We start from the raw sequence: 23761 nt of genomic DNA, 5'->3' as shown, positions 1-23761 counted from the left end.
AGTGAAGAAATAATTATTTAAATATGCATTTAAAGTTATATTTTTGAGGAAACTATTGATCTTATCATCATATATTGACCTTTGCATATGCTTCTTGGAATTAACGAGAGATACACATGGGGTAGAATGAGAAGCTTCCTTGGTGTCAGGAAAATCAAGTTTCAGTCACTGATTCTCACATTTTATAGGTAGTGGTGCTGTTTGATTTCTAAGTAGATTTCCACTGTATAGCGATATTATGTTCACTTGTGGGTGGACTTTGGGCCATTGATGTTCTTTATTATTATTGTTGTTGTTATTTGGAATAAAGCTCTCATTCTATGAACATTTGTGGGAAAGTCATTTTGTGGGACATATGTTAACTATTTAGGAGTAGAAAGGCTGTGAATTACAGTAGGTGTATGCTCAAAAACTGCCATGTGGTTTTCCAAATTGGTTGATCATTTCGAATTCCTACAAGGAGTAGATGAGAATCCCAGTCGCTCCACATTCTGTCAACACTTTATCTTGTCATTCTTTTTAATTTTATCTTTCTAGTAAGTGTGTGGTGCTAATTCATAATGGTTGTCATTTGCATTTTTCTGATGGATAATTATCTTTCCATGTGCTTTTAAGTATTCATTTAGACTTTTCTGGGTGTTTTTAGATCTGGTCAAATCTTTTGCCCATTTTTATTGAGTTGTCTTATTAAATTTTAAGTATTATATATTCTGGATGCAAATGAACTTTCAATATATGCACTGAAACATTGTCTCCAACTTGTGACTTGTTTGTTCCTTTTTTTAACAGTGTCATTCAAAAAGCAAAGGGAAAGTATTTTTGATAAATTTCTTGTTTTCCATTGATTACGTTATTATTTTTTTTAATTTGTTGTATCTTAGGAAATTTTCTGCCATCTTGCCATCCCAAGATAGCAGAAAATTTCCTCCTGTTTTCCCAGAAGTATTAGTTTTAGTGTTTACATGTAGATATGTGATCTATTCATTCAATATTTTCATATGTTAAGCTATAAGGGTTAATGATAATATTTTACTTCTGTATTTTCAATTGTTTTGATGTAATTTATTGAAAAGACTCTCATTTTTCTCGTTGAAATAATATGGCAGCTTTCTTGAAAACCAATTAAATGCATATATGTTGATGTTTCTAGAGATGATACTAATACCACACTGTCTTCACTACTATATAAATTTTTTTTTAAAGATTTATTTATTTATGCATACAGACTGGGATACAGGCCAGAGGTGCAGGGGCAGCGAGAGACTTCACCAGAGACAGAGTGGGGAGTAGAACAGGCAGATTCATGAAGTACACTGCTGAGGGGAGCAGCGGGCGGGTCAGGAGAGGTCTGACACGCCATGTGGTCTCCTCCGGGGCAGGCGGGAATTGAACTTATGCGGAAGTGGCTTTAGCTTCTCAGTGTTGTGCTTTAACCCACTGTGCCACCAGGGAGGGCCCACTACTATATAAATTTAAGTTGTGAAATTAAGTAGTGTAGTGCTGTTTGTTAAAAAGTGCTTTGTTTCATCTGCATTTCCAGGTAATGTGCAAATTCAGCTTGTCAATTTCTACTAAATTGGGATCACTTGTATCTATAGTAAATGTAGTAAATGGTTGTAGTAAATGGTTACATCTCTTGTTTATTTATTTAGAAAATCTATAATGTTGCTTAACAGTATTTTATAATTTCCAGTGAAGAGATTTTACTTGTGTTTTATGAATTTTATTCTCTTCTATCTTTATGAGGTTTGGTGTTGTCATAAATGGAAATTTCAAGTTTTAATTTTCCAGTTTTTTTTTTTTTGCTGTTAGTATGTAAAAATAAAATTGATTTTTAAAAATGACTCTGCACCCTGTTACTTTTGGATTACATTTCAACAACTTGTTTTGTAGATGCCTTAGGATTCTCTGTGTAAAATGTCATGCCATCTGTGAGAGTTTTTTCCCTTTTTGATATCTATGCCTTTTATTGTATTCCTTTTGCTTTACTGCAGTGTCTAGAACATCAATGTAGTAAAAACAGACAACTTTGTTTGTTCCTCATTTTAGAAAGAAATCATGCAATTTTTCCATCATAGAATTATTTTGTTTCTAGCTTTACATAAATGGAACCATATAGCATTTGCTGTTTTTACAAAACTTTTTTTACTTCATGTTTTTGAGGTTTATTCATGTGACTGTGTGTATTAGTAGCTTCCCTGTTAGTATGTACTGATTTTTTAGAATTAAATTTTCAAGACAAAATTTACATGTGATAATCCACTGCCAAGTATGCTCAGCCAGTACCAAGTATGATCAACTATAACTGTAAAGTTTCTATAAATGTCCTTTATCAGAAGGGATTTATTCTCTATACTCATTATTTGTTAAGAGTACTGAATGTTTGTCATGTTGTTTTTCCCTATCAATTGATATAAACAAAGGTTTTCTCCTAACAAATCATTCTATCAGTATGGTAAATTATACCAGTTTTCAAATGTGAAACCCTCTTGCATTCTTGGTACATACTCTATACTCTAATTCTTTTCCCTTTTTCAATTATCAAATATTTCTGCTAGAGTTATTTTATTCTCATCTTTGCCATTGTTGCTTATACTATTTGTTTCATTAATATTTAATGGAATTATTGATATTGTTGAATTTTGGTTTCCATTTAATTATATTCCATATTCTTGTTTTTCTGTGTCCCCTTTCTTGCCTTTTAAAATAGCATTTAAATATTTTCTGTTCCTTCTTGCATTATTCTGTAGTGAGTACTATAAATCTGTATGTGCATGTAACTGTCCCTTAAGTTTCACAATTAATTTAGGTTTAATATGTTCTCTTTTCGTCTAAAATAAAAAGCATTTCTATCCATCTAAGTCCATTTGTCCACCCATCTTTACCCTCCTTTATTTTTGAATTTCCCTATATACTTTATAAATACTTTAATAAACCCCACCCAGCAGGATATTGTTACAAACACTGCTTTAGTCACATGAGCTCTAGAGACAAAAATAATAATTGCTTATGTATTCCTATGTATCTGTTTTTTGATGTTTCTTTGTTCTTCCTAAAGTTTGAGAATCTGTTATCATTTTCTCTCATTCTGAAGAATTTAGCATTTATTGATGTACAGCTATGTTGCGAAAGCATTCTTTTATTTTTATCTTACCTAGATCTTATTTCACCTTTACTTTTGAAGAATACTTTTATCAGATATTGGATTTTGGGTTGACAGATATATGATTTTGTTTTTATTTAATACTTTTGTACTATCTCCTTGCTTTTATGTTTCCTTATGAGAAATCCATGCCATTTACTCAAGTCTAGAATGTGTCATTTGTCTTTAGTAGCTTTCAAAATTTTCTCATTATCTTTGTTTTCCAGAAGTGGGATGATATATGTAAGCCTATTTCATAAAAATTTATTCTGCTTGGGGTTCTGTATAAGGTGTTCAGCTCTTAAGTCTTTACTTTTTTTGAGGGGGGTTGTTGTTTTTATTGCATATGACAAGGTGTAGGGAAAGGCTGTAGAACTTCAATGCCCTTCCCCAAGTGTTTGTGTATTCTTCTCAAATCTCCACATGTTCATCAACACAGAAGTCCTCTGAAGTGCCTCCTTTGGGGATTTTATGAAGTCTATTCAATAAGCATAGTTGATTAGTTTATTAGTGATTGGCAGTTGAACTCAATCTCCATCTTCCTTCACACCCCTGGAGGTCTGAAGTAGTCAGTGGAAGTTCCAGCCACAGTTGGAACTGTGATTCTGGACCTGTGATTCCAGTTTGAATCACATGATTGGTTCATCTGACAACCACTCCCTATTCTTAGGTGCTTCCCCAAATGTCACCTAATTCACAGAGCATGTGGCCACTTTGATTCCTAATTAGAATGTGGCCCCATTAGTTTAGCACAGGTGGTGCAGAGTTTATATATAGAATCCTTTGCTTGCTTATTTTTTCCCAGTGTCCATCTTGCCTCATGGTGTCTGGGTCGTCCCAGACTGATTTGCCTCTATTCTCCATTCATTCTCCATTCATGAGCATGGCTCCTCTAGATCACAAGTACAAACATGTTCAAGGACCCTGTGAAGACCTAGTTTCTTCTTCCAAATTTTCGACTCCCTTGCCAAAGGGTTAATACCTTTGGCTCAGACTTTCAGATGGTGTTTGCTTCAGTTTTTCCCAGGATTTCTTTTTATTTTTGCTGGAAGATATTTGTAGGGAATTTAATCTTTAATTTTAGAAAGTATGGATTGATTTAAAAACATTTCTAAAGGCACTATGTCTGACTGTAAAAGTTTTAGGTCTTTTGAATGTGATGTTTAAGTGTGACTCAATTTTTGTTGTGGAATGCTTTCTGGGATTGCTTAACTATACCTGAGAGTGGTGAATGTTATGGCAAATGAGGTGCCATCCTCCCAATGTTGGTATAACTAATGTTTAGTAGTAAACAAGACTTTGCTAGTAGCTTTATGATGAAGAAAATAAGCATGTTGTTTCCTAATTTTTCTCAATAATTTTATGTCGACCTCCCATTGTACTTGAAAGTATTTGGCCATTTAAAAGAACATTAAATTCCCACTTAGCCAGTAAAAGGACATTAGAAACAGTAACCATTTAGCATAAATTAAAAACCCTAATCCTACAAGAACTTTGAGATCAGAAGAAAAATAGGTAACGATTAGGAACATCTTTACCTAATTACTATATTATACCATCTATTTTCTCTATGTTATTCATAATAAAGCAAAAACAAAACAAAATGTCAAACAGAGACCTTAAAAAAATAGAAAACCATAGTAAATGGTACGAATGAAATAATAAAAAAAAAGTTGTGAAGGCATGCCAGGTTATTAGATTGGAAGAAATCAATAGCATCATTGTCTGCACTGATTGAAAATGTGTTTGAAAACTTCTATACTTACTCAGGAAAAGAAAAATGTGAGTTTTTAAAACAGATTTTTTGTTGCTGTTTGTGTAGAAGAACTGGAGTATAGGCCAGAGATGTGTGTGTGTGTTTGGGGGTGGGGTGGTTGTGAGGTGGGAGGGGGCGGTGAGAGAATTCACCAGATACAGAGTAGGGAGCAGAACAGGCAGATTTACTGAAATAACACTGCTGGGGGGCGCAGTGGGGAGTCAGTAGAGGTCTGCTGTACCCTGTGGGTCAGTTCCCTGGCCTGGCCCTGGCCTGGGATCACACTCATGCTATCCTTGATGGACCTTCACAGTGGCAGAGCTGAGGCTTAACCCCTTGACCTCCAGAAAGACCCCCAAAATTGTGATTTTATTTGGGATAGCAATTGAAAAAAGAAATATAAAATGTGCAGAAAAAGAAAACTTTAAAATAGTTAAAGTTTTTAGTAATAGGCACAACAGAACTGCTCTGGAAAGGAAGATTGGGTATTTAAGATGCAGCAATTTGCTTCTTCTAAGGTGTTATGTTTCAAGAGTGACTTTTTCAAGCACTTAGTTGCTGACAGCTAATAACCACAATTATTCTATCTCATCTTCTCAACTACCTGCATGTTCAAAAAGAAAGTGAGGCTTAAGTTTTGAAGTAATTTGTCCAAAATTTCACTCCTGGCTCATGTTACAGCTGTCCTGTGTTCTTCTCTTATTAGTCTAACTAATTAGCATGCTCCTGGGAGGGGGGCCATGTCTTATTTGCATTCCTGTCTTCAGCCACCTTCCTAGCAGGGATTCTTGCATTCAGGAGGCTTAACTCAATCTGAGGCTAATAAAGCTGGTCAGTATATGCCTGTCTAAAGTAGACAGTTCTGGTGCCTTACTTTCTTGTAGCCAACGCCTCAACATGGTGTAAGAAGACCTTCAAAATGTGAAGGTTTTATTGATTTATTTATTTTTAAAGATTTATTTATTATGCATACAAGAACTGGGGTACAGGCCAGAGATGTGGGAGGTGAGAGGATTCAGAGTGGGGAGCAGAACAGGTAGATCGACTGGAATACACTGCTGAGGGGAGCAGCAGGCTAGTCAGGAGAGGTCTGCTGTGCCATGTGGTCACCTCCTTCGGCTGGGGATCGAACTTTTGCTGCAGTGGCTGCTGATAGCTTCATAGTGCTGCGTGTTCACCTCTTGTGCCACCAGGGAAGCCCAGTGTTTGGATTTTTAAATATTGACAGCTTTTTAAATATTGACTCTTTCCAGTTCATATGGGAAAATTGGATCTGTGGTCTGCCTGGTTGTGGCCTTTATCTAAATCCTGTCACACAAAATAGGGGAGCCAAGAGAAGATGAGGGTGGGGAGAGCTTGGCCTTTCCTGCTGTGTGGCTGCTGTGTCTTCTGTTCCAGAACAAGGTGGGCCAACTCAGGCTGCATCTTCATCCTCTTACCAGTAGGAAAGCTGTATTAATGCGTGTGTTATCCTGTGGGAAAGTGTTTCTATAAACCTTAGAATATTTCTAGAGCGTCCCTGGTCCAGTCTCCTTACATCAACAAGTAAGAATTCAAGATCGCTCCCCTACCGCTCTATCAAGCCGCCGTTAAGTTCTCCTTGTCTTCCACTCAGGTGTTCCTGGTCACTGTCTGGAATTTTGAGCTGTACATGATCCCATTGGCATTATTGCTGCTCTTCATCTACAACTTCCTCCGACCCACGAAAGGGAAGGTCGGCAGCATCCAGGACAGTCAGGTGAGCCAAAATTTCACTCATGCTGAGACTTGATGGGAGAAAGTGGTGTTAGCAGTAAACACCTCCACTCCGTGCTCCATATCACGCGGGGCTCGGAGCAGTCCAGCGCTGCAAGGACTGATGGGCAGATCTTTTACCAGAGAAGCATGGTGGCTGCCTCGTGTGGCGAGTTATGCTCTCAGGCTCCACTCGCAGTGGGGGGAGCCAACCAACCCTTGGTCATTTCCACGCTGGAAGCCCATGTCTGTGTCCCCACCGGCTTCTTGGCCAGCTTCCTGTGAATCGCAATCTCGGTCACTAGAGATGTAATTTTCTGGCTCCAAGGGGCCCCAGAACCCCCAACAGGACGGAGATGTTGGGCTCTGGCCTGAAGGTTTAGCGGACTCTTCAGGTTCTGCCTGTTCCCAGGCCATCGACTGGTTGGGCCTGGACGGCTCTGTTGAGTGTCTACGTGTTTCCCCTCATTCACAAGCTCCTCTGGGGTTGAACGGGGCCCCTGCAAGCCTCTTCTAGCCACTGCCTCCATGGCCCTCACGTTACAGCCCAAGGCGTCCTTTCCTGATCTGGGGGAACAGGAACTTGTAGTTTTTGGTTGCTTGCTGGGCTAGTCCTGGCTTTCCAGATTCAAGAAATAGGCTTTGAGAAGAAAAATCTAGGGCTGGAACTTGGTAGCATCCCTTTGAAAGCGATGGCCCCCTTCACATCCAGAAGGTCACTGCCTCGGCTCCACCTGTTTTTCTGAAAATGTTCTCATTGTTTATAAACATCATCTTTGAAACAGTGAATGCTAAGGATTTTGTTTGGGAAAGTGGGGAAATGCTGACGTTTGCTTGTTCAGAGCAGTTACGTGGGCATAGATCAATCATGAGGGCTCAGAGGTGCGGGAGCCAACTGATATAGATATAATTACACAGCGCAGGCTCAAGGATTTAGTTTTGCTGGGGCACAGATGAGGGAAGTTTTTACAGAAAAGCTGTCAACTAATGCTTTCACAGTTTTTCATCAGAATCTCCTTTCCAGCTCTATACATGATGTGTGTGCTTCTAGTGTGTTGGTAGATACATGTGGTCTTGGATACGCCTTTATGGGTAGGTTTTCCTTCTCTCTCTTACACACACACACAGATCCAGAAGTAAGCTTATGTGTATGTGCATATGCAATTTGTGTATGTGTTTAAATTTTTTTACTTATCAGCCATTCCCCAATTTGTTGCTTAGTTTAAACTTAATAGCAGAACCACAAGGACTTACTATTTTTGTGTCATGCTGGACACACCTAATCTCAGAGTGGCAAAGCTATTTATTCAGAGACACGCTGAAAACCAGTGCTGAGGCAGCGTCTCGGGCTGAAGACCCATGGCCAGGTGATAGTATTTTGTCCAGAGCAAGTGCTCATCGTGTGCATATTTATCTGTTTGCTCTTGCCCGTCACAGCCACCACTGATGGTGAATAGTTTAGTTTTCCAGGATTGTGCATGTCAGATGCTTGCTGAAGCTCCTGGGAATTCTGGGAGGCAGTGAGGTGCCAGCCCTGGAGAAATTCCTTTATGACTACTCATGGGCTTTACGGAGTATAGCAGAGAACCCTCTGGATACTTCAGTTACTCCCTTTTAGGAGTACACTACTGGCAATACTATTTTCCTATTGGAACAATGGCATCTAAGTTGCCTGCGTGACTTTTGCAAGGTTAAGCAGAAAGGTAAGTAAGCTGGAAAAGAGATCCTGGTGTTCTAATGCCCAGTACTTATTCCAAGCTAATGGGCCCATTGGATTGTGCGCCGATGTTGTTTGCTTTAAATATTGCAGGGGTGTAATTGACATTTACCTGGTAAGAAGCCAAGATGTCTACACTCACCTGAATCAGCCTATTCTAGCACAGCTGCTCTGTACCAACCTAGGTACCTTTTAACCCAGGTCAGAGCCTTGAATTCCCTTCCTACACCTGCCCCTCCCAACCCTGAAGCCCAAGGAAAACAGTAACACCGTGGAACAACCGGTCACCTATTGTCGAGTCGGTATGTTCACACTAAAGCGCTTTCTGTCATCTGATGTATCAGAAATGACCCCAAAGGGAAAGTGCAGCCAGACAGCGAGCCTGCACAAGAGAACCTGGTGCTCTCAGCCTTCACACGGCGCTGGCTTCATTTGTCAGAGGCAGAACCAAACTGTTTACAGAGCACACAACTCAGCAATGCCTTTTTAAAGCTGGATGCTTCAAAGGGCACTTACCTAATAGCTTTATTGTGGTGAACGGTTTTATGTAAATGATGTGTAGTGCTTATCATCCTGGCCGCCATGTCCCTGGACTTTCAAAGTGATTTTTTTTTTTTCTCAAGAGGTGATACTGTATTTAAAAGAGATGTGTGCTTACCAGATGTAGGAAAAACTTTTAAAGTGTGGATGAACTTAATTTGCATTTGGTAATTTCAGTGGCTGTTTTGTTAACACAAGGCGGGTTTTCTTTCAGGAGGGCACAGACGTGGATGAGGAGGATGACGAGGACGACAAGGTGAGTGTCTCACTGGAAGAACACAGAGGGGACACGGGGGTTTCCTCAGGTAGCTTTCTTCCGAGTCGCTCTGGTTGTGTTATTTATTTATTTGCACAATAGAATAGCTAGCATGGTAATATTTTTGTAACACAGGCTATGCATTCAAAGCTTTTAAAATGAGGATGAAAAGGAGTGCAAGAGAAGGAATCACTGAAATGCTATAAAGAGCTCCCCTCTAAGAGGCTGTCATCTGAGGCAAGCCGGAATGAGCCTTCCCGTTGGTAGATGAAAGGGAGCCTGGGAAGTCAAAAGTGAATCAAGTGAAATGGCTGCGCCTTTAGGGTCCCGTCTGCGCTCGGCGGGGTGGTCACCCACCTCAGAGCCTGTCACCTCCCAGCTGTTGCTGGCAGCGTTTGCAGCTCTATGCCTGTGTACATCTGTCCTTTTGCTTCTCCTGGGAGACTCTCTCAAATCTGCTGCTTTTGTTGTCATTATACTTTCAGACAAACCTTCTGGAATAAAAAAAAAAAAAAAAGCCATGAGCTGCTCCTGGCTTCACGCATGTCCTGTCACCCCCACAGCCCTGGGGGGTGTCTGGGGCTGGTGATGGAGGGGCACAGAGGCCTGGGGGGGTGCGGAGGAGATGAGGGAAAGGTGAAGTTTAAGAGTAAGTACTAAGATAAAAGTCCATGAATGAATTCATAAAAGAACCAGCTCCCTGACACAGATGGCCTTGTCATGAATCAGGGCCTATTCGCTGTCTTTGGTCAGTGAGTCTAGACATTAAATTTTTTTAAAAGATTTATTTATTTATGCTTACAGAACTGGGGTACAGGCTAAAGATGTGTGGGTGAGAGGATTCACCCGAGACAGAGTGGGGAGCAGAACAGGCCAACTGACAAAGTACACTGCTGAGGGGAGCGGTGGGTGGGTCAGGAGAGGTCTGCCACACCACGTGGGTCAGCTCCCTGGCTGGGGATAGTACTCATGCTACAGTGCCTTCAGAGAGCTTCATAATGCAGTGCCACCAGGGAGAGCCCAGGAAAGCTTTTCAATGGAATTAGTGTGCACAGAGAGAGAAGAGAGGCGAGTCCTCATAGTAGCTTCCCAGTAACCCCCATCCCCTCCAACTACCCACCCCCTTGTGGGCAAGTTGTCAACCAAATAGGATCAGCCCAACAACTCACCACAAGTCTAAGGTTCTTGACGGCTAGGGATCATAAGGTTCCAGACAGCTGGGTCAGGAGAGACTCAACATTCAAAGTACAAATCAAGATGTCGCATGCGAAGGACCAGGAGCAAACGATCAGGAGCAACTGGCCACGTGCCTCTCCCAAGTATTTCTACAGGACTCTCCTCTGTGTGTCTCCTGCAAGTCCTTGAATGCAAAGCAAAGCCAGAGATGCAGGAGCAAGTATCCACTTGCCTCCTTTGTTATGTGGGTGAACCTGGCCACTCAGCTCCACCCCAGGCTCCACAGCTCCCCCACCTCCCCAGGGAAGTCTGGCTCGTGCAAGTGAGGGCGAGTGGCGTGTGTCTTCCTTGCACAGACGTGTCGCGTGTCAGGAGTGAGGAACCTCTCTTGCTACTTTGACCTGCCTATTGCAACGAAGTGTCCCTGGAAGAGGGTGGCATCTGCCTGTTACAGATCACTGTGCCCATGTCTTTGGCCCACTGGGTGAAGGAGAACGTCCAGTAGCAGTCAGCGAATGGGACAGTGCAGTTGAGTCATTGGCAGGAAACACATTCAGGTCATGAAGACGGGGAGTGGTCATCATTTTCAAACCTTCTACTGAGATGCCTCAAGGTGTCTAAGGGCTCGGGGTCCTGCTGGCAGGACTCCTTGGACTGAATTTCAGGACTTTCCGGGCAAGGGTGATTGCAGTGGACCACAGCCCCACTTAGGAGAGAGCCCTGGGACTGTTGCCTCCATACAAACATTGTTAGAGGGACCCTGCTGGCCTGCCCCGCCCCTGCCCCGCCCGTTCCCGCCCCGCATGGGGTGTCAGCTCTGCATCTCCCCTTGCTTCTCCTGGGCAGTTACCCCCTGGAGATACTGCATTGTCTTTTTCATGGGGACTTTTAGTGTCCTCCCTGTTCTTTCACCTCCTGGAGTTTTTATTTCTTTGTTACCTTCTAGACAAGCGAGTGAGTCTAAAAAGAAGACTTGGTACTTAAACCTATTATTAGCAAAACCCTTCTATTGTTAGGGGACACTGAACTTCCTTTCTTCTCTGAATCATTTCATTTTGTAACATTAACTGACGAAATCTTACAGGATTTCGGGGTACAGGTTCTCACCTCTTCCGATGGAGGTGATCACACACACCTGGCACCAGAGCACCCAATACCCTCTGACAGTCTATTGGGGCGTCTCCCTCCCTGTTCCTGGTGCACCCTCCCCTCTGGTAGCCTCAGTTCTACAGTTAGATTTCGGGGGTTGGTTTTGGTTTAGTTTTGTCACTTCCCTGGTTTTGATTCTCTGTATCCTTCATACCCTCAGATTTCCCTCCAGGAGGGAAAGTGTCTGGTACTAGTTTCTCTCCTGTGGACTTGTTCACTGAGTATCGTCCCCTCCACCTCCATCCATGTGGTCGCAAATAGCTGTGCCACCGGGAATCTCAGTGGGGAGACCCCGGGACGCACGTCGTTCACGTAGAGATCAATTCCCTCGTTTCTTCTCCGCGTCCGGCAGCCTCCCGCTGGCTGCACGTGTCGCTGCCCATTCGCGCCTTCCCTAGGCCACACTCCCCGCCCCAGCGGCCCACTGTCTCTCTGCCCTACCGGCGGGGTTCTCTGGCTTCTGTTGCTCGTTGGACATGACAAGTCACGCTTCTGGGAACTGTAACACACCCATGGAGAGACGATCTGTTTAAATTATAAACACACAGTCGTTTCCTTCCAAACCAGAAGAGGAACTCCTTTCTGCCCTGACTATCCATCTTGAAAGTGACACCCGGTAATTGCCAGTGCCCCTTCCCACCAAATACCATCGGGGACAGCAGAGGGAGATGAAAGCACCCGGGGCCCTTTGGCACGGCTCCCTGGGAGATGGACACATTCCCATATTCTGCCTGTCTTTCTCGCAGAAACCAGGACACCGTCTGGGGTCTGTCTTGCTTCCATGGTCTGCAACGGGATTGTTGCAAAATGACATCACTGTAGCCTCTTGCTCCTTCTGGTCTTAGACGTCCATGGCAGGGACCTTTATTAGCAACAGGCTAGACGCCGATTTTCTTTCTTCTGTGGGTTTGGCTTTTTGGATTTTAGGAAACAATCTAAACTTTGAAGGCAAAAAACCTTTCTTTCTTATACCTCATTGGCCATGTGAGGACCTGCTTGTTCAAGTCTAGTTTGCCGAGGACCCTGGGACAGACAGATAATGGCTAAGCTCAGCCACAGTGATCAGCTGACATTTCCTATGTGTATTAGATTCTATGTGTGGGGTTTTTCATGTGGACCTTATTTGTATGGATGGATTACAATGAAAATTGCATTAATTTTCTACACAGTAAAGGTCAGTAATTGCAGCATGAACCAAGAAACTATTGTGTAAAATACTGTATCCCATACTTAGGAAAGGTCATGCAAAGCAATAATATCTTGTTTTCATTGCAGAAGGTATAAATACTTGCATTAGAGTTCCTTTCTTTTTTTCCAGTCCGACAATCACTTACATAGACAATTTCAGCATTTACTATTAGCCTCAGGAAGAAGGAATCTCTCTCTCTCAGGCACACACACACACACACACCCACACACCCACACACCCTTCCTATTGAGAGGGTTGTGGTGCCTATGTCGTGGATTGGTTTGTTTTCACTCAATTATCAGTAGGAAGACTTGAAGGATCTGTTCTTTCAGTTTAATCAGTGAGTTTCCAATTGCCTTTCAGTGTTCAGAAGGCAAAAATCCCCTTTTCATTTTAGTTGCAGATGAGTAACAGACATGGATGTTTTCCTTTAAGAAAACAAGAAACATTTACTACACCTTTACTGGTATGTAGAACATTTTATAATGAAGGGATGCAAATGAATGCTATCTCTTCATCCTTTTTTCACAGATGAGGATGTCACTAAAGTTTTAAGTGCGTTTTAAGCCATTCTGTTCAGTATTTAAAATGGTTTCCACTCTCCAGATTAATTAGCCCGTCACCAAGACCCAGAGAAAGAGAATCAGGTAGTGGGAGCATGTATTTAGGGGAGTCCCTGCTGTGAGTTCCCCGACACCATCCTTCGCGTGGTGTTGAGCCCACCACGCCTCATTCCCCCGGTTTCCTTGTTCTGGAGCAAGAAGATGTTCTGCAGCATATCAACGAGGGGAGACAGCTGTCCTGGGGATGTCGTCCAACATCTAATAATGACAGTAGTTTTGCTGTCATTTGTTGGTGCCTCCTTCAAAATGTCTGAAACACAGCAAATCGGTTTAATTAGTTGTTTTTTGTAACTATTACTAAGCAGTGGAACTTTAAGATGACAATGTACAGTATTTTTATAAAACTAAAATATCAGAGACTATCTTTGAACTATTAACAATAGTTGAATGTACAGGCTCACACACAAACATTCAGTGCATATATTATCTATATTCAGGGCATATTGTACAGAACCTGCTTATGGGTAATTTTCAGGGGAATAAAATAAATGGTCGTTCTGATTTAACTCCCTTTAATTTGATTAATATAATTTTTAGTGATGATTTAATTGCTAACATTTCTACCATACCATCTTACTTTCAAGAATTTAATATTAAAATGGATGCCAGCCAATTCTTAATTATCAGTGTATGCATGCTTTGAATGAAAAAGGGCTGACTTCCCTGGTTCCTGTAATCCTTTCTCTGACGTATCAACTTGCTTAAATTTTCTATTTCAAAATCAAACCTCTGTTCTTAAAACTGTTTTAATTTGATTACCTGCAGAAATAATTCAGAAATGTTCTTAATCTGACCTTTCAATGCATTGTTCTCTTGCTTACAATCAGGCTCACTGATATTCCTAGAGTATGTGGATTTTCTTCCCAATTTCCCTGTATTACTTTGTGTATTACTGCCAGATATTGTGGGTTATGATAGACTGGCCTGTCAGTGAGATGGGTTATTTATCTTTCTGTTAATTATTAGGCATTATCAAGATATAGTTAAGGGAACTCACTTTATTAAACTCTATTGCACCTAGACATTTAATTTCTGTTGCCTAAAATTATTGTCCTAAAATAGAATGTATTGGTCATTGTATCTCAATTACCCAATGTTTATTGTTTTTCTTAGGGTAGTAGTTATCCCTTTTGTCTTTCTTAATGAAATCCTTTGTCTCAGTGTGGTTTGCTTTAAGTCCCAATTATCCAATGAATTTATAGATAATAAGTAATGTACAAGATAATCGACAAAGGGTGGGGTCACCACTTTTTCCTCAAGGGAAGTGTAATAATTTAAAGTAATACTAGATGAGATGTAATTATTTATTTTTATTGAGGTATAACTGACATAGTTTCAGATATATAATTAAATTATTTGAAATTTTATATATTGCAAAATTATCACCATAATAAGCCTATTTAATATTGTTCATCCACATAATTTACATCTTTTTCTTCTGATGAGAACTTATAAGACATACCCTCAGCCATTTTCAGATATGCAATATTAACTAGAGTCACTGTGCTGTACATTTCATCCATATGATATTGATTTTATAGTTTGAAGTTTGTTCCCTAGTAAATTAATAATTTCATTTGTTCTGTAACAAATTAAAGGTTATTTTGAGTAAGAATTAGCTAGATAATTATTTCTAAAATATTAGCATTTGTAGAAATTTACAATTTGTAGGTGGTTTTCATAGGCTTCAGTTCATAGTACTCAGATACCAAGAACCACTGAATTTGACATCATTTTCCCCAACTACAATGAACAAATCTACGTCAAGAGAAATTAAATAACTTGTCTGAGATTTTTCAGCCAATAGGGTAGCAAACTCAAAGTGCGTGCACTGTGGTCTCTGCCTGCATGAAAATGTGTCCACTGTGGTGGGGCGTGGAGATGAAGTCACTGAGCAAACCTGGATTGTGAGAGGAGCTGGTGTGTGAGCAGAGTCTAAGCACAGGAAGAACTGCTTGGTGCCTTGCTGACCACATCAATATTTTATCACATACCCTTGCTCACCTGGAAGCAAACTAAAGGACATACAGTTAAATCAGCAACTGCATCTCATTGTGTTTATCTGTTATGTGGCATTCAGATGAAACTATTTAATAAAATTAGTTTCCCATCCCAGTATTTAAATAGTAAAAAAAAAAAAAAAATTCTTAACTCTTTCTAGCTGTATCATGGATGTTGTTGTTCCTTTGATGTTTTCAGCCTTCCGTCTTAATACCTAATGAGAATGCTGTTGCAAATCAAAAAGAAAAGAAAGGAGGGAGAGAGGAAGAAGAAAGGAAGGAAACAAATGATAATAAGTTGGTGTCAGTGTGTAAGCACTTTATGCAATAATCAGATAGTTAGAGTGGTTAAAAACCACTTAGAACTGACATTGATTCAGAATCTAAAGTCTGTTTTATATTCATTTCTCCCAGCAAAAGTACTACTTGAGAAAGAAATATTCTGCTGAAAAAGTCAAGTTGTTTATTTCCCATTTTAATAGCATGCACTAGGGAGTTGATTCTCTGTGTGTGTGCACACACAACACACCTCATGGAAAGAATTCGAAAGACAGTTCCCAGTGTGTTAAGCCAGGATACCCAAAGAACAACTTTTAATCTCATATGGCAGAAATGTTACTTTTTGTTCTTTGTTATGACAGATGCTAAGAAGCTTATTTTTTGTGCTACATGCCATTCAATCTATTTTTGATGTTTTTAATTCTTCAAGTTTTCAAATTGCAGGCTTTTAATACTCAGTGGGATGACACAGAACAACAAACTCCCATTTAAAGTCGAAAGTTATATTTTTATGTGTTTACTCTAGAGAGATGAAATTATTGTGATCTTGCAATAGAAATTTATTTTGATCCCTTTGGGAAATTCTGGATCTCTTGCAACAAATGCTACTTAACTTTGAACTATGTCAAAGGATGTTTCTCCTCAACATGGTCCATTTGCATCAATCTTTCTGGTTTGACTTAGATAATTAATAGAGAAATCAGAGTTTTTCCTTAAATCAGACTATGTGGAAAAGATTTAAAGTCACATTCTGATTATGTAATTAATTCTTAATGTAAACTCATTCTGCTGGTGTTAATTTTCTCCCAGGGGCCTGAAGCTAGTTTATTGCCCCTACTGGGCTGCACCCACTGGAGTCGTAAGGAAGACAACAGTCCCTCAAGAGGGACAACTCACTTTCTAATTAATATTTTTGTTGATTTTTTTGAGAAATAGCAAACACATTGACAGTTGCTCAATTCAACTGCTTACAGAATTAGTCAAAAGACTGTTTTTTTTTTTGACATTTTATAAACAAATGGACAATGAAAAGATACTGATCTTGTCATATAGATGGTTTAGGTTCTTGAGTTGCACGTAGTCATTTCTGGCAGTGAGTGACTCCTATATAACAGCAAATAACAGAGCAAAGGATCCTTATGAAACTTGGATTTTGGGCCTGGAAATTTCCCTAATTTCATCTTTTCAATTAATGGCAATATAGATTTGCTCACCAACTAGACCCTAATTCATGTGAATTTTACTTATTTCATTTTTTTTTTTAAGTTTTGTTGTGAGAAGTCCGATCCAGTCTTCCTCAAATGGAGGCATCTAAAAATAAGGGTTCAGCCACCATGATCCTGTTTATGTATTTAGCCACACCAGTGGCCAGCACTATTTTTATTACACAGTTCCCTTTATAAATTGGGAGCCTCATATGTTAAGTGAAAATGAAAGTAAGTGTGATGGCGACTGGGTCTTTCGAATGAGTCACTGTTACTCTTCTTAAGCAATTTGGCTGCACGGCAGATGTAACGTGTTTGCTAAACTGTGTTATCACCACATTCCCTGGTTCAATCTGCAACGTGTAAATAAAGTCAGCATGATGCAGAGAGAACTGCCAGATGATCTCTCCTGCAGCCTGGGCGACTTGAGCAGACTTGTCCAGGAGGCCCTTTCCTTCCAAACTTTACTAAACTCCAGTTATCCTTCAACTAGAGAACAGACTATCCTTTCTTTATCTCTTTGCATTCTCAAGAAAGGGCTCATTTTTATGAAGCACTTAAAATGTTCCTCTAATTTTCCATTTGCTATAATATTTGATTCTCCAAACATTCTGATCAGGGTAAGGTGTGAGATCTCTCTTTTCTTGATAGCAAAATGGGGGCTGCGAAGTGTTCAGGAGAGCTCTGGGCAGAGTGGCTTCTCCAGGGTCTGACTCTGCAGCCCAGGTGTGAAATGGTTAGGTGTGTGCGGCTGGTGCCCATGAAGGCCTTACTTTCCCTAATTTTTCATCGGTTGGTGTAAATTCTGATGATGCTGGCTTTTTTTTTTTTTTGCGTTTATTTATTTGTGCAAATATATTCATTCCCTCATCCTTTATTTTTGTACAATGTATTAAATAAAACCAGAAAAAAAAGTTTCTCCCCAAATATTTTCACAAGACATACTTTTGGATTTGCATGAAAATTAGGTAAAATGTCACTGCAAGTAAATTAATAAGTTAACTCTGAAATGGACTTGAGTTTTTGATCTAATATATGGAATCAAACAAAAGCTTTTGCAAGTTAATTTCAAAAATGCAATCCCAGACATCAGGAGAGTCACCGTTGATATAGTTTAAACAGTTAGCGTTGATAGTTATTTAATTTTGTAGTGATGATGTGAATGCAAATGTTGATGGAGCATGGCTACAGGCTTATAAAGTATTAAAAAAATAAAGGCATCTATGAGGCAGAAATGTACTTGGGATTGACTGGGGTGTCTCGATTCTCTACAATTGCAATCAGATGCTTCGCTAATTGAACTATAAGCAGCCACACCCACATATATTATATTTTCTATATAATACACACACACACAGTTGGGAAGTGTTGGGGTGCAGGGGGATAATCCTCCATTCCTCTGGATCCTTCTCCAGCTAGCGTGCAGACAAGTGATCATCAGACAGATTAGCAGGAGAAGAAAACACATTTAATTATATATCTATGGAGACTTTACATGGCTGTAAATCCTAATGGAAATGGGACACACTGGGGATTTATATCCCAAGCTGAGGAGTGGAGCAGGCACCTGGAGCACCAGGAAGAGAGAGGGTCTCACAGAAGCAGGAGTCGATGCCCTCAAGACACACCCTGCCTCTAAGTGTTTGCTCTGTCTTGAGTTAGGATTCTTGATTGAAACAGTTATTTTTGGAACTGTCCCTAAATCTGGGTGATCTGTATTTTTAAAATTATGGTAGCAGCTTCTCCTGAGGATGCTTGATTGATGTAGGTTCTACACACAATGGTGACACGTGTCGGGGACAGCCTGCTTGGACATCTTGGGGAAAACTTCTCTGGATTTTTTCGGGAAGGCTGAGTCCACAGTAGCAACAACACAATTTTGTGGAATATAAACAACCACGTTTTGTCAGATGTAGACATAGACCTCAGCTTGGCATCTGTACCCACCTTATCTCTCCTCAGGCTTCTTTCAGGCATGTTTGAATCTTTGAAGAATTCCCAGTGAACCTTTTCCCCAAAACTATTGCACTCTTGTGAAAAAGGAAAAATCTTTTAGTTTGTGTGGCATTTTGGCAAATCAATTGTACATTTTTAACCAAAATCTTGGATGGCTGCTAAGTAACTTCATCTTTGGAAGTAGCTAGAGAATGGGAGTGAGTTTTTAAAAATCTGGCAAAAGAAGATGTTGAATTGTTTCTTTCTACAAAGGCAAAGGATATTTGCACAGCGTATATATATCAGGTCATATGCTGTACATGAGTCAATGTTCAAATTCTGAAGTTGTACTTTGAACTATCTCAATTTGTAGGAAATACATTTTGAATTTTAATAGGATGCCTATATAATCTGATCTGGAATGGAAAGGTATTTGAGAGCCATTCATTTTTCAGTATCAGTTCTGTTGAACATTCTAAAGATTCATAGCAACAATCTATTTGAAATTTTGTCTTGAAAAAATGTTTGGCAGAAAGTTTATGTGAATGGATACAGAGTATAGTACTTTGGAAATATTTAGTCTGAAATATATACAGATGACACTATTTAAAGAATAGAATTGAGGATCTTCTCCATTTATCACATTTTCCTTGTGAATTTTCAAGTTACCTCAGTGCATACAGAGAGTATTTCCTCCCTAGTTCCAATAGTTATCTACAGCAAAGTCAGTATCAATTTAATGTCTACTAAGTGTAGCAATGAAGAAGATTAAGGACACTTTTATGAAATATTATAAATAAAAAAGATGACATTAGAAATAGATACTTTTGAAATGTAATCCTGAGGTGAGATTATAAGTAGATATAACTATGAGACCAACTATATATATATATATAAGTGTATATATACACCTGTATATATAAATGTGTAAATATAAAGATCATATAAATAAGTTACTTATGGTCTAATTAACATAAAGCCTATTATAGATTTTGAAACAATGTATTTATGAAATTATATAAAGTGAAACCATTCTTTAGCTCTACCAATTTCATCAAAGTTGTCAGTTGATGAGTATTTCCCAAATTGAATTACTTGATCGCTTTTAATCTTAGAAGTGTATAGATTTGGTTGATAAAATACCCTAGATATTGTGGGAATCCTTATTCTATTCTTTGAATGTTGACTACTCAAATCAGATATCAAATTCATTAAAAAGTAAATGGATGTTATGACAATCATTACTAATTTTGCTAAATTAATGGGTGCTTACTTACACTCAGATCCTCACCCTATGGGGGAAAAGTCTCAGTCACCTGAAGTGAGAAAGTTTTATGGAATTAAGCCACGTAGACATTTGAATCATTCTCCAAAGAAACTGTTTTGACTTAAAATCTCTGCTGCTGAAAAGAGGAACCCACGTTTGCCCTTTGGGTAAGATGACCCAGTGCATTCAACCATCGCTGTAAACACTGTCCTTCCACGGAGAGACACGATGAGCTCTCAGGCAGGGTCTGATCTTTATCGCAGACTGTGTGGAGAATTAGAATTAGTGAAAGAGCAGAGGAAATATGAAATTAAAAATTAGGGTGAAGAAAGGAATGTATCTTGCAAGCTTGACACTACAAGAGGAGATATGTATCTCGAGAAGCTGCAGAGAGGGGTACAGACCAGATGGTAAGAAGTCCTGAAAGCACCCCATAAAAAGCACGGGTGTCAGGGGGACCTCTGCCCCTCTCTGGAGAGTAGCTCCATAAGCAGGAGCAAGCAGAAAGTGAGGGCGTCTGGAGGTTTCTGCCCTCAGTGCCTGTACCAGCAGTCACTGCAGGCTGATGGGGATCCTTTGTGCCTCTCAGTGCCTAACTGGATGGGACGGATAGCATGAGAATGCAATATTGGTTTTCTTTTGCTACACAGAAAGTTATTCTAGAAATGGCCTCAATTTAAAACCATTTGCTGAATAATTTAATATGGCTCCAACCCAGGTAAAATTCTAGAAAGGAAATAAAGTCTTGAGGTTTTGGGTTCCCTATGTGAGCTGTACAATTGCCAAACCCCAGTTCCATGAAGTTCTAAGGGAGCTGGGATATTATTTCAGAGTACAAAAATGTGTAAAAATACTCTTTCTGGAATCTTCTTTCCTCTCACATCAGAGTAATTTGTAAATTATTTATATACTCATTAGCTACCTATCTGTTAAAACACACTTGATATTTCAATAAGGCAAATAAGAATAAGGATAATATATTAGAAAGCTGAGTTCCATTTTGCATGAAGAACTGAAGACTGTATCTGCTTTCAGTCCCATGAAGGAAAAAACAGTTGTTGAGCATCTCCTAGGTCTCCAGCAGTGTGAGAGGGGGATTCCGTAGCTAGTCTTCAGCTGCTGGCTTTGCTTCCGAGGCTGGCTGGCATGCCCCTCAGATCTGCAGTGGGTTTAAAAAAGGAAGCAGGGTTTGAGTAAGAGACCACAGCCCTAGGAAACACATGATCTCCTTTTCCAACACATCCTCCACTCACCTACTGGAGTCAGTTCTGAGGTGAAGGGAGAGAAGAGATGAGCAGATAAACTGGGGAGACCTCACGGATGTTGGTGTCGGCCAATCCGCGGGGCTGCAAAGTTGTCTGGCAGGAACAGCCACTCCAAGGGAGAAGCTCCTGGGCTTGGGGCTTCCAGTCCTTAGGACTCCAAGCTTTGTGGGTTTGGCTTCAGACTTGGCCTCCCACCAGTGGTCCGTGCCTCAGCTGGGATGACCATGGGGCAACAACTGTGTTGTTGAACTCTCAGTGGGCTCATCTGAATGGCTGTGCAGATGCTCTTTGGAGGCAATAAAAAGATTTAAGTGGTGAACAAACACTCTTTCTGCATCTCTTGTTGGTAATGATCATGGCTGCATGGCAAGGACCACCACTTCTACAGCATGGCAATAAACATGAAGTAACTGGGTTAAATCTTGCAATTCTGTTTTTTAGGAGTCTGAGAAGAAGGGGTTCATTGAAAGGATATACATGGTGCAGGATATTGTGTCAACTGTTCAAAACATCTTGGAGGAAGTCGCTTCTTTTGGAGAAAGAATTAAAAAGTAAGTTCTGCATTTGCCTCTTGGGATCAGGAGAGCCGCTGGCCACCAGACCTGCAGGGTAGAGGGCTGGGTGGGCACAGTGGGACCGGAAGACACAGACAGAAGCGAGAGCCGTGGCATGGGACAAGCCTATGAACTTTGTGGGTTTGGTCTTCGGCTTGTCCTCTCACAGGTGATAGTGCCTCAGATCTGAGTGACCCTATGGCCCCATTAAACCAGTCATACCCATAGAATTATTAATAGCACCCCCTTCCACCCTCAACCATATCCTGGCTTGGATAATGAATCACAGATTTGAAAAAATAGAATATACTATTCAGAAATTAAAAGGGAAGCAAATATGTTCTAAAGGAGGTTTATTCTCCTCTGAATCAGTACAGTAAGTGACTGCAATGTAGCTTTTGTTAATTCCCAAAAAATGGTTATTATCCAGCAGCTTCATAGACACGGAGTTGTTAAGTCCTCATGTATGTGGATGCCTTAGAATACAGGGCAACAAGCTCTTTATGTAAAGGGCCACAGTGTAAGTATTTTCAACTCTGTGGGTTATGTGGTCTCTTCACAAGGTAGTGAGGTCAAAGCTCCCATAGCTGATATGTCAATGAACAGGTCTGCGTTCCCATGAAATCTTGTTTATAGTAACATGTTGCAACCCACCCATAGTTCCGCACTCTCTCAGAGCAGGAGGGCTACATTTTCTAATGGCAGTCAGGTACAGAAAAACTTTCTGTAATTCGTTTTGTTTGTGAGTTTTTACCACATTTACACATGTTTACTCCCACTGTCCATGTATTAATGGAAGAAAACTTAAAGATCAGTAAAGTTTTTTGTTTTTCAATACAAATGCTTAGAAACTTATTCCTTTTGGTATCCAATTAATTGGTAACTAAAATCTGATTCAATTTAAGATTGTTTAACAAAAGCATAGTTATAATAGAAAATAGTGAGGGGTTGGGAAGGGCATTTCTTCATTCATTTATTCAACAGCCTGTTACTGAGTCTAGGCAAGGACATGATCTAACAATGAGTAAAAATAACTGTAGCATGGAAAACAGCAACATCAGCTCTTGTCCTGCTCCAGCCAGACTGTTCTAAGCCCGTTGCATGTTATTTCTTCTTCAAGGAATTAGTTAAAAGATAAGTGACTTCAGTAATTCTGTGGAGCAAGGATTGCTAGTGTTCCCATTTTGCAGATGAGGAAATTGAAGCACAGGGTAATTAGATCATTGTCCAAGATCGCAGAGAAAATGAACTAGACAACTTGGTTTTGAGCCTGACTTCCCACTGTATTATCTTGTCATTACCTCTAGTGATCTATTTTGCAGTGAGGGAGAAGAATGATAGTAAGACAGAATTCAGTGCCATTGATGCTGTGTAGAAGTTAGACAGGATGTGAGGAGAGGTCTGACTGGCCTAGAATTGGGTTGGAGGGAGAGACACAGAGGAAAATTGAAGAAGCAGCAGCTTCTCAGAATTTCTGGAATGGAAGGCAATAGCTGGACATAGAACAATAAATAGGAGTCTCAGTTGGCAGGACCCCTCTTGTCTGGACTCGGAGCCCAAGACTGCCGGCTCTAGAGAGAGGTAGGGGCTGTGGTAGAGGTTGGTGGTGGCAGTGTTTGTTGCTGAGGCTGACCAGGCAAGACCTCGAGTGGATGGAAATGTCAATGAGAAGATGGAGTGAGTGATGTGTGGTGTCAAGGGGGTGAGAGGATGTGGAGTGGGGGCGAGACCGGGAAGGAAGGCTGTGTCATTACTAACACTGTATGTGCTTGAACATCTCTAGAGGACAAATGTGGCTGTTGTGTAGTTGATAATCATCCAGGAACTTTGTGCGATGAAAGAAGAGGACAGAGCAACTTAACAGGCCCCCGCTCTACAGGGCTTTAAGGGGTGGCCGTGCCCAGTGCAGCTGTGGGGCCACATGTGAGACGCATTTTCAGCCATGAACAGGGCACTGTTCTTCCCAGCTGCCAC

General features: G+C 40.4%; 1 protein-coding gene across 2 annotated transcripts in view; it reads left to right on the top strand.

Moving 5' to 3' along the window:
* Positions 1-23761, top strand: part of MCTP2 (multiple C2 domains, transmembrane 2) — a 144778-nt gene that overhangs the window by 98056 nt on the left and 22961 nt on the right. For both annotated transcript variants that reach the window (XM_012732763.1, XM_012732765.1), the window contains 3 exons: positions 6514-6636; positions 9104-9145; positions 21675-21784. In XM_012732763.1, coding sequence (XP_012588217.1) covers positions 6514-6636; positions 9104-9145; positions 21675-21784 — 275 coding nt within the window. The remainder of the gene's footprint in view (positions 1-6513; positions 6637-9103; positions 9146-21674; positions 21785-23761) is intronic.

The sequence above is a fragment of the Condylura cristata genome, unplaced genomic scaffold (genome assembly GCF_000260355.1).
Source record: "Condylura cristata isolate star-nosed mole 26May11 unplaced genomic scaffold, ConCri1.0 scaffold00035, whole genome shotgun sequence".
NCBI lineage: Eukaryota > Metazoa > Chordata > Mammalia > Eulipotyphla > Talpidae > Condylura > Condylura cristata.
Note: the sequence above shows the minus strand (reverse complement) of the source record. Positions and strands in the feature narration are given on the sequence as shown.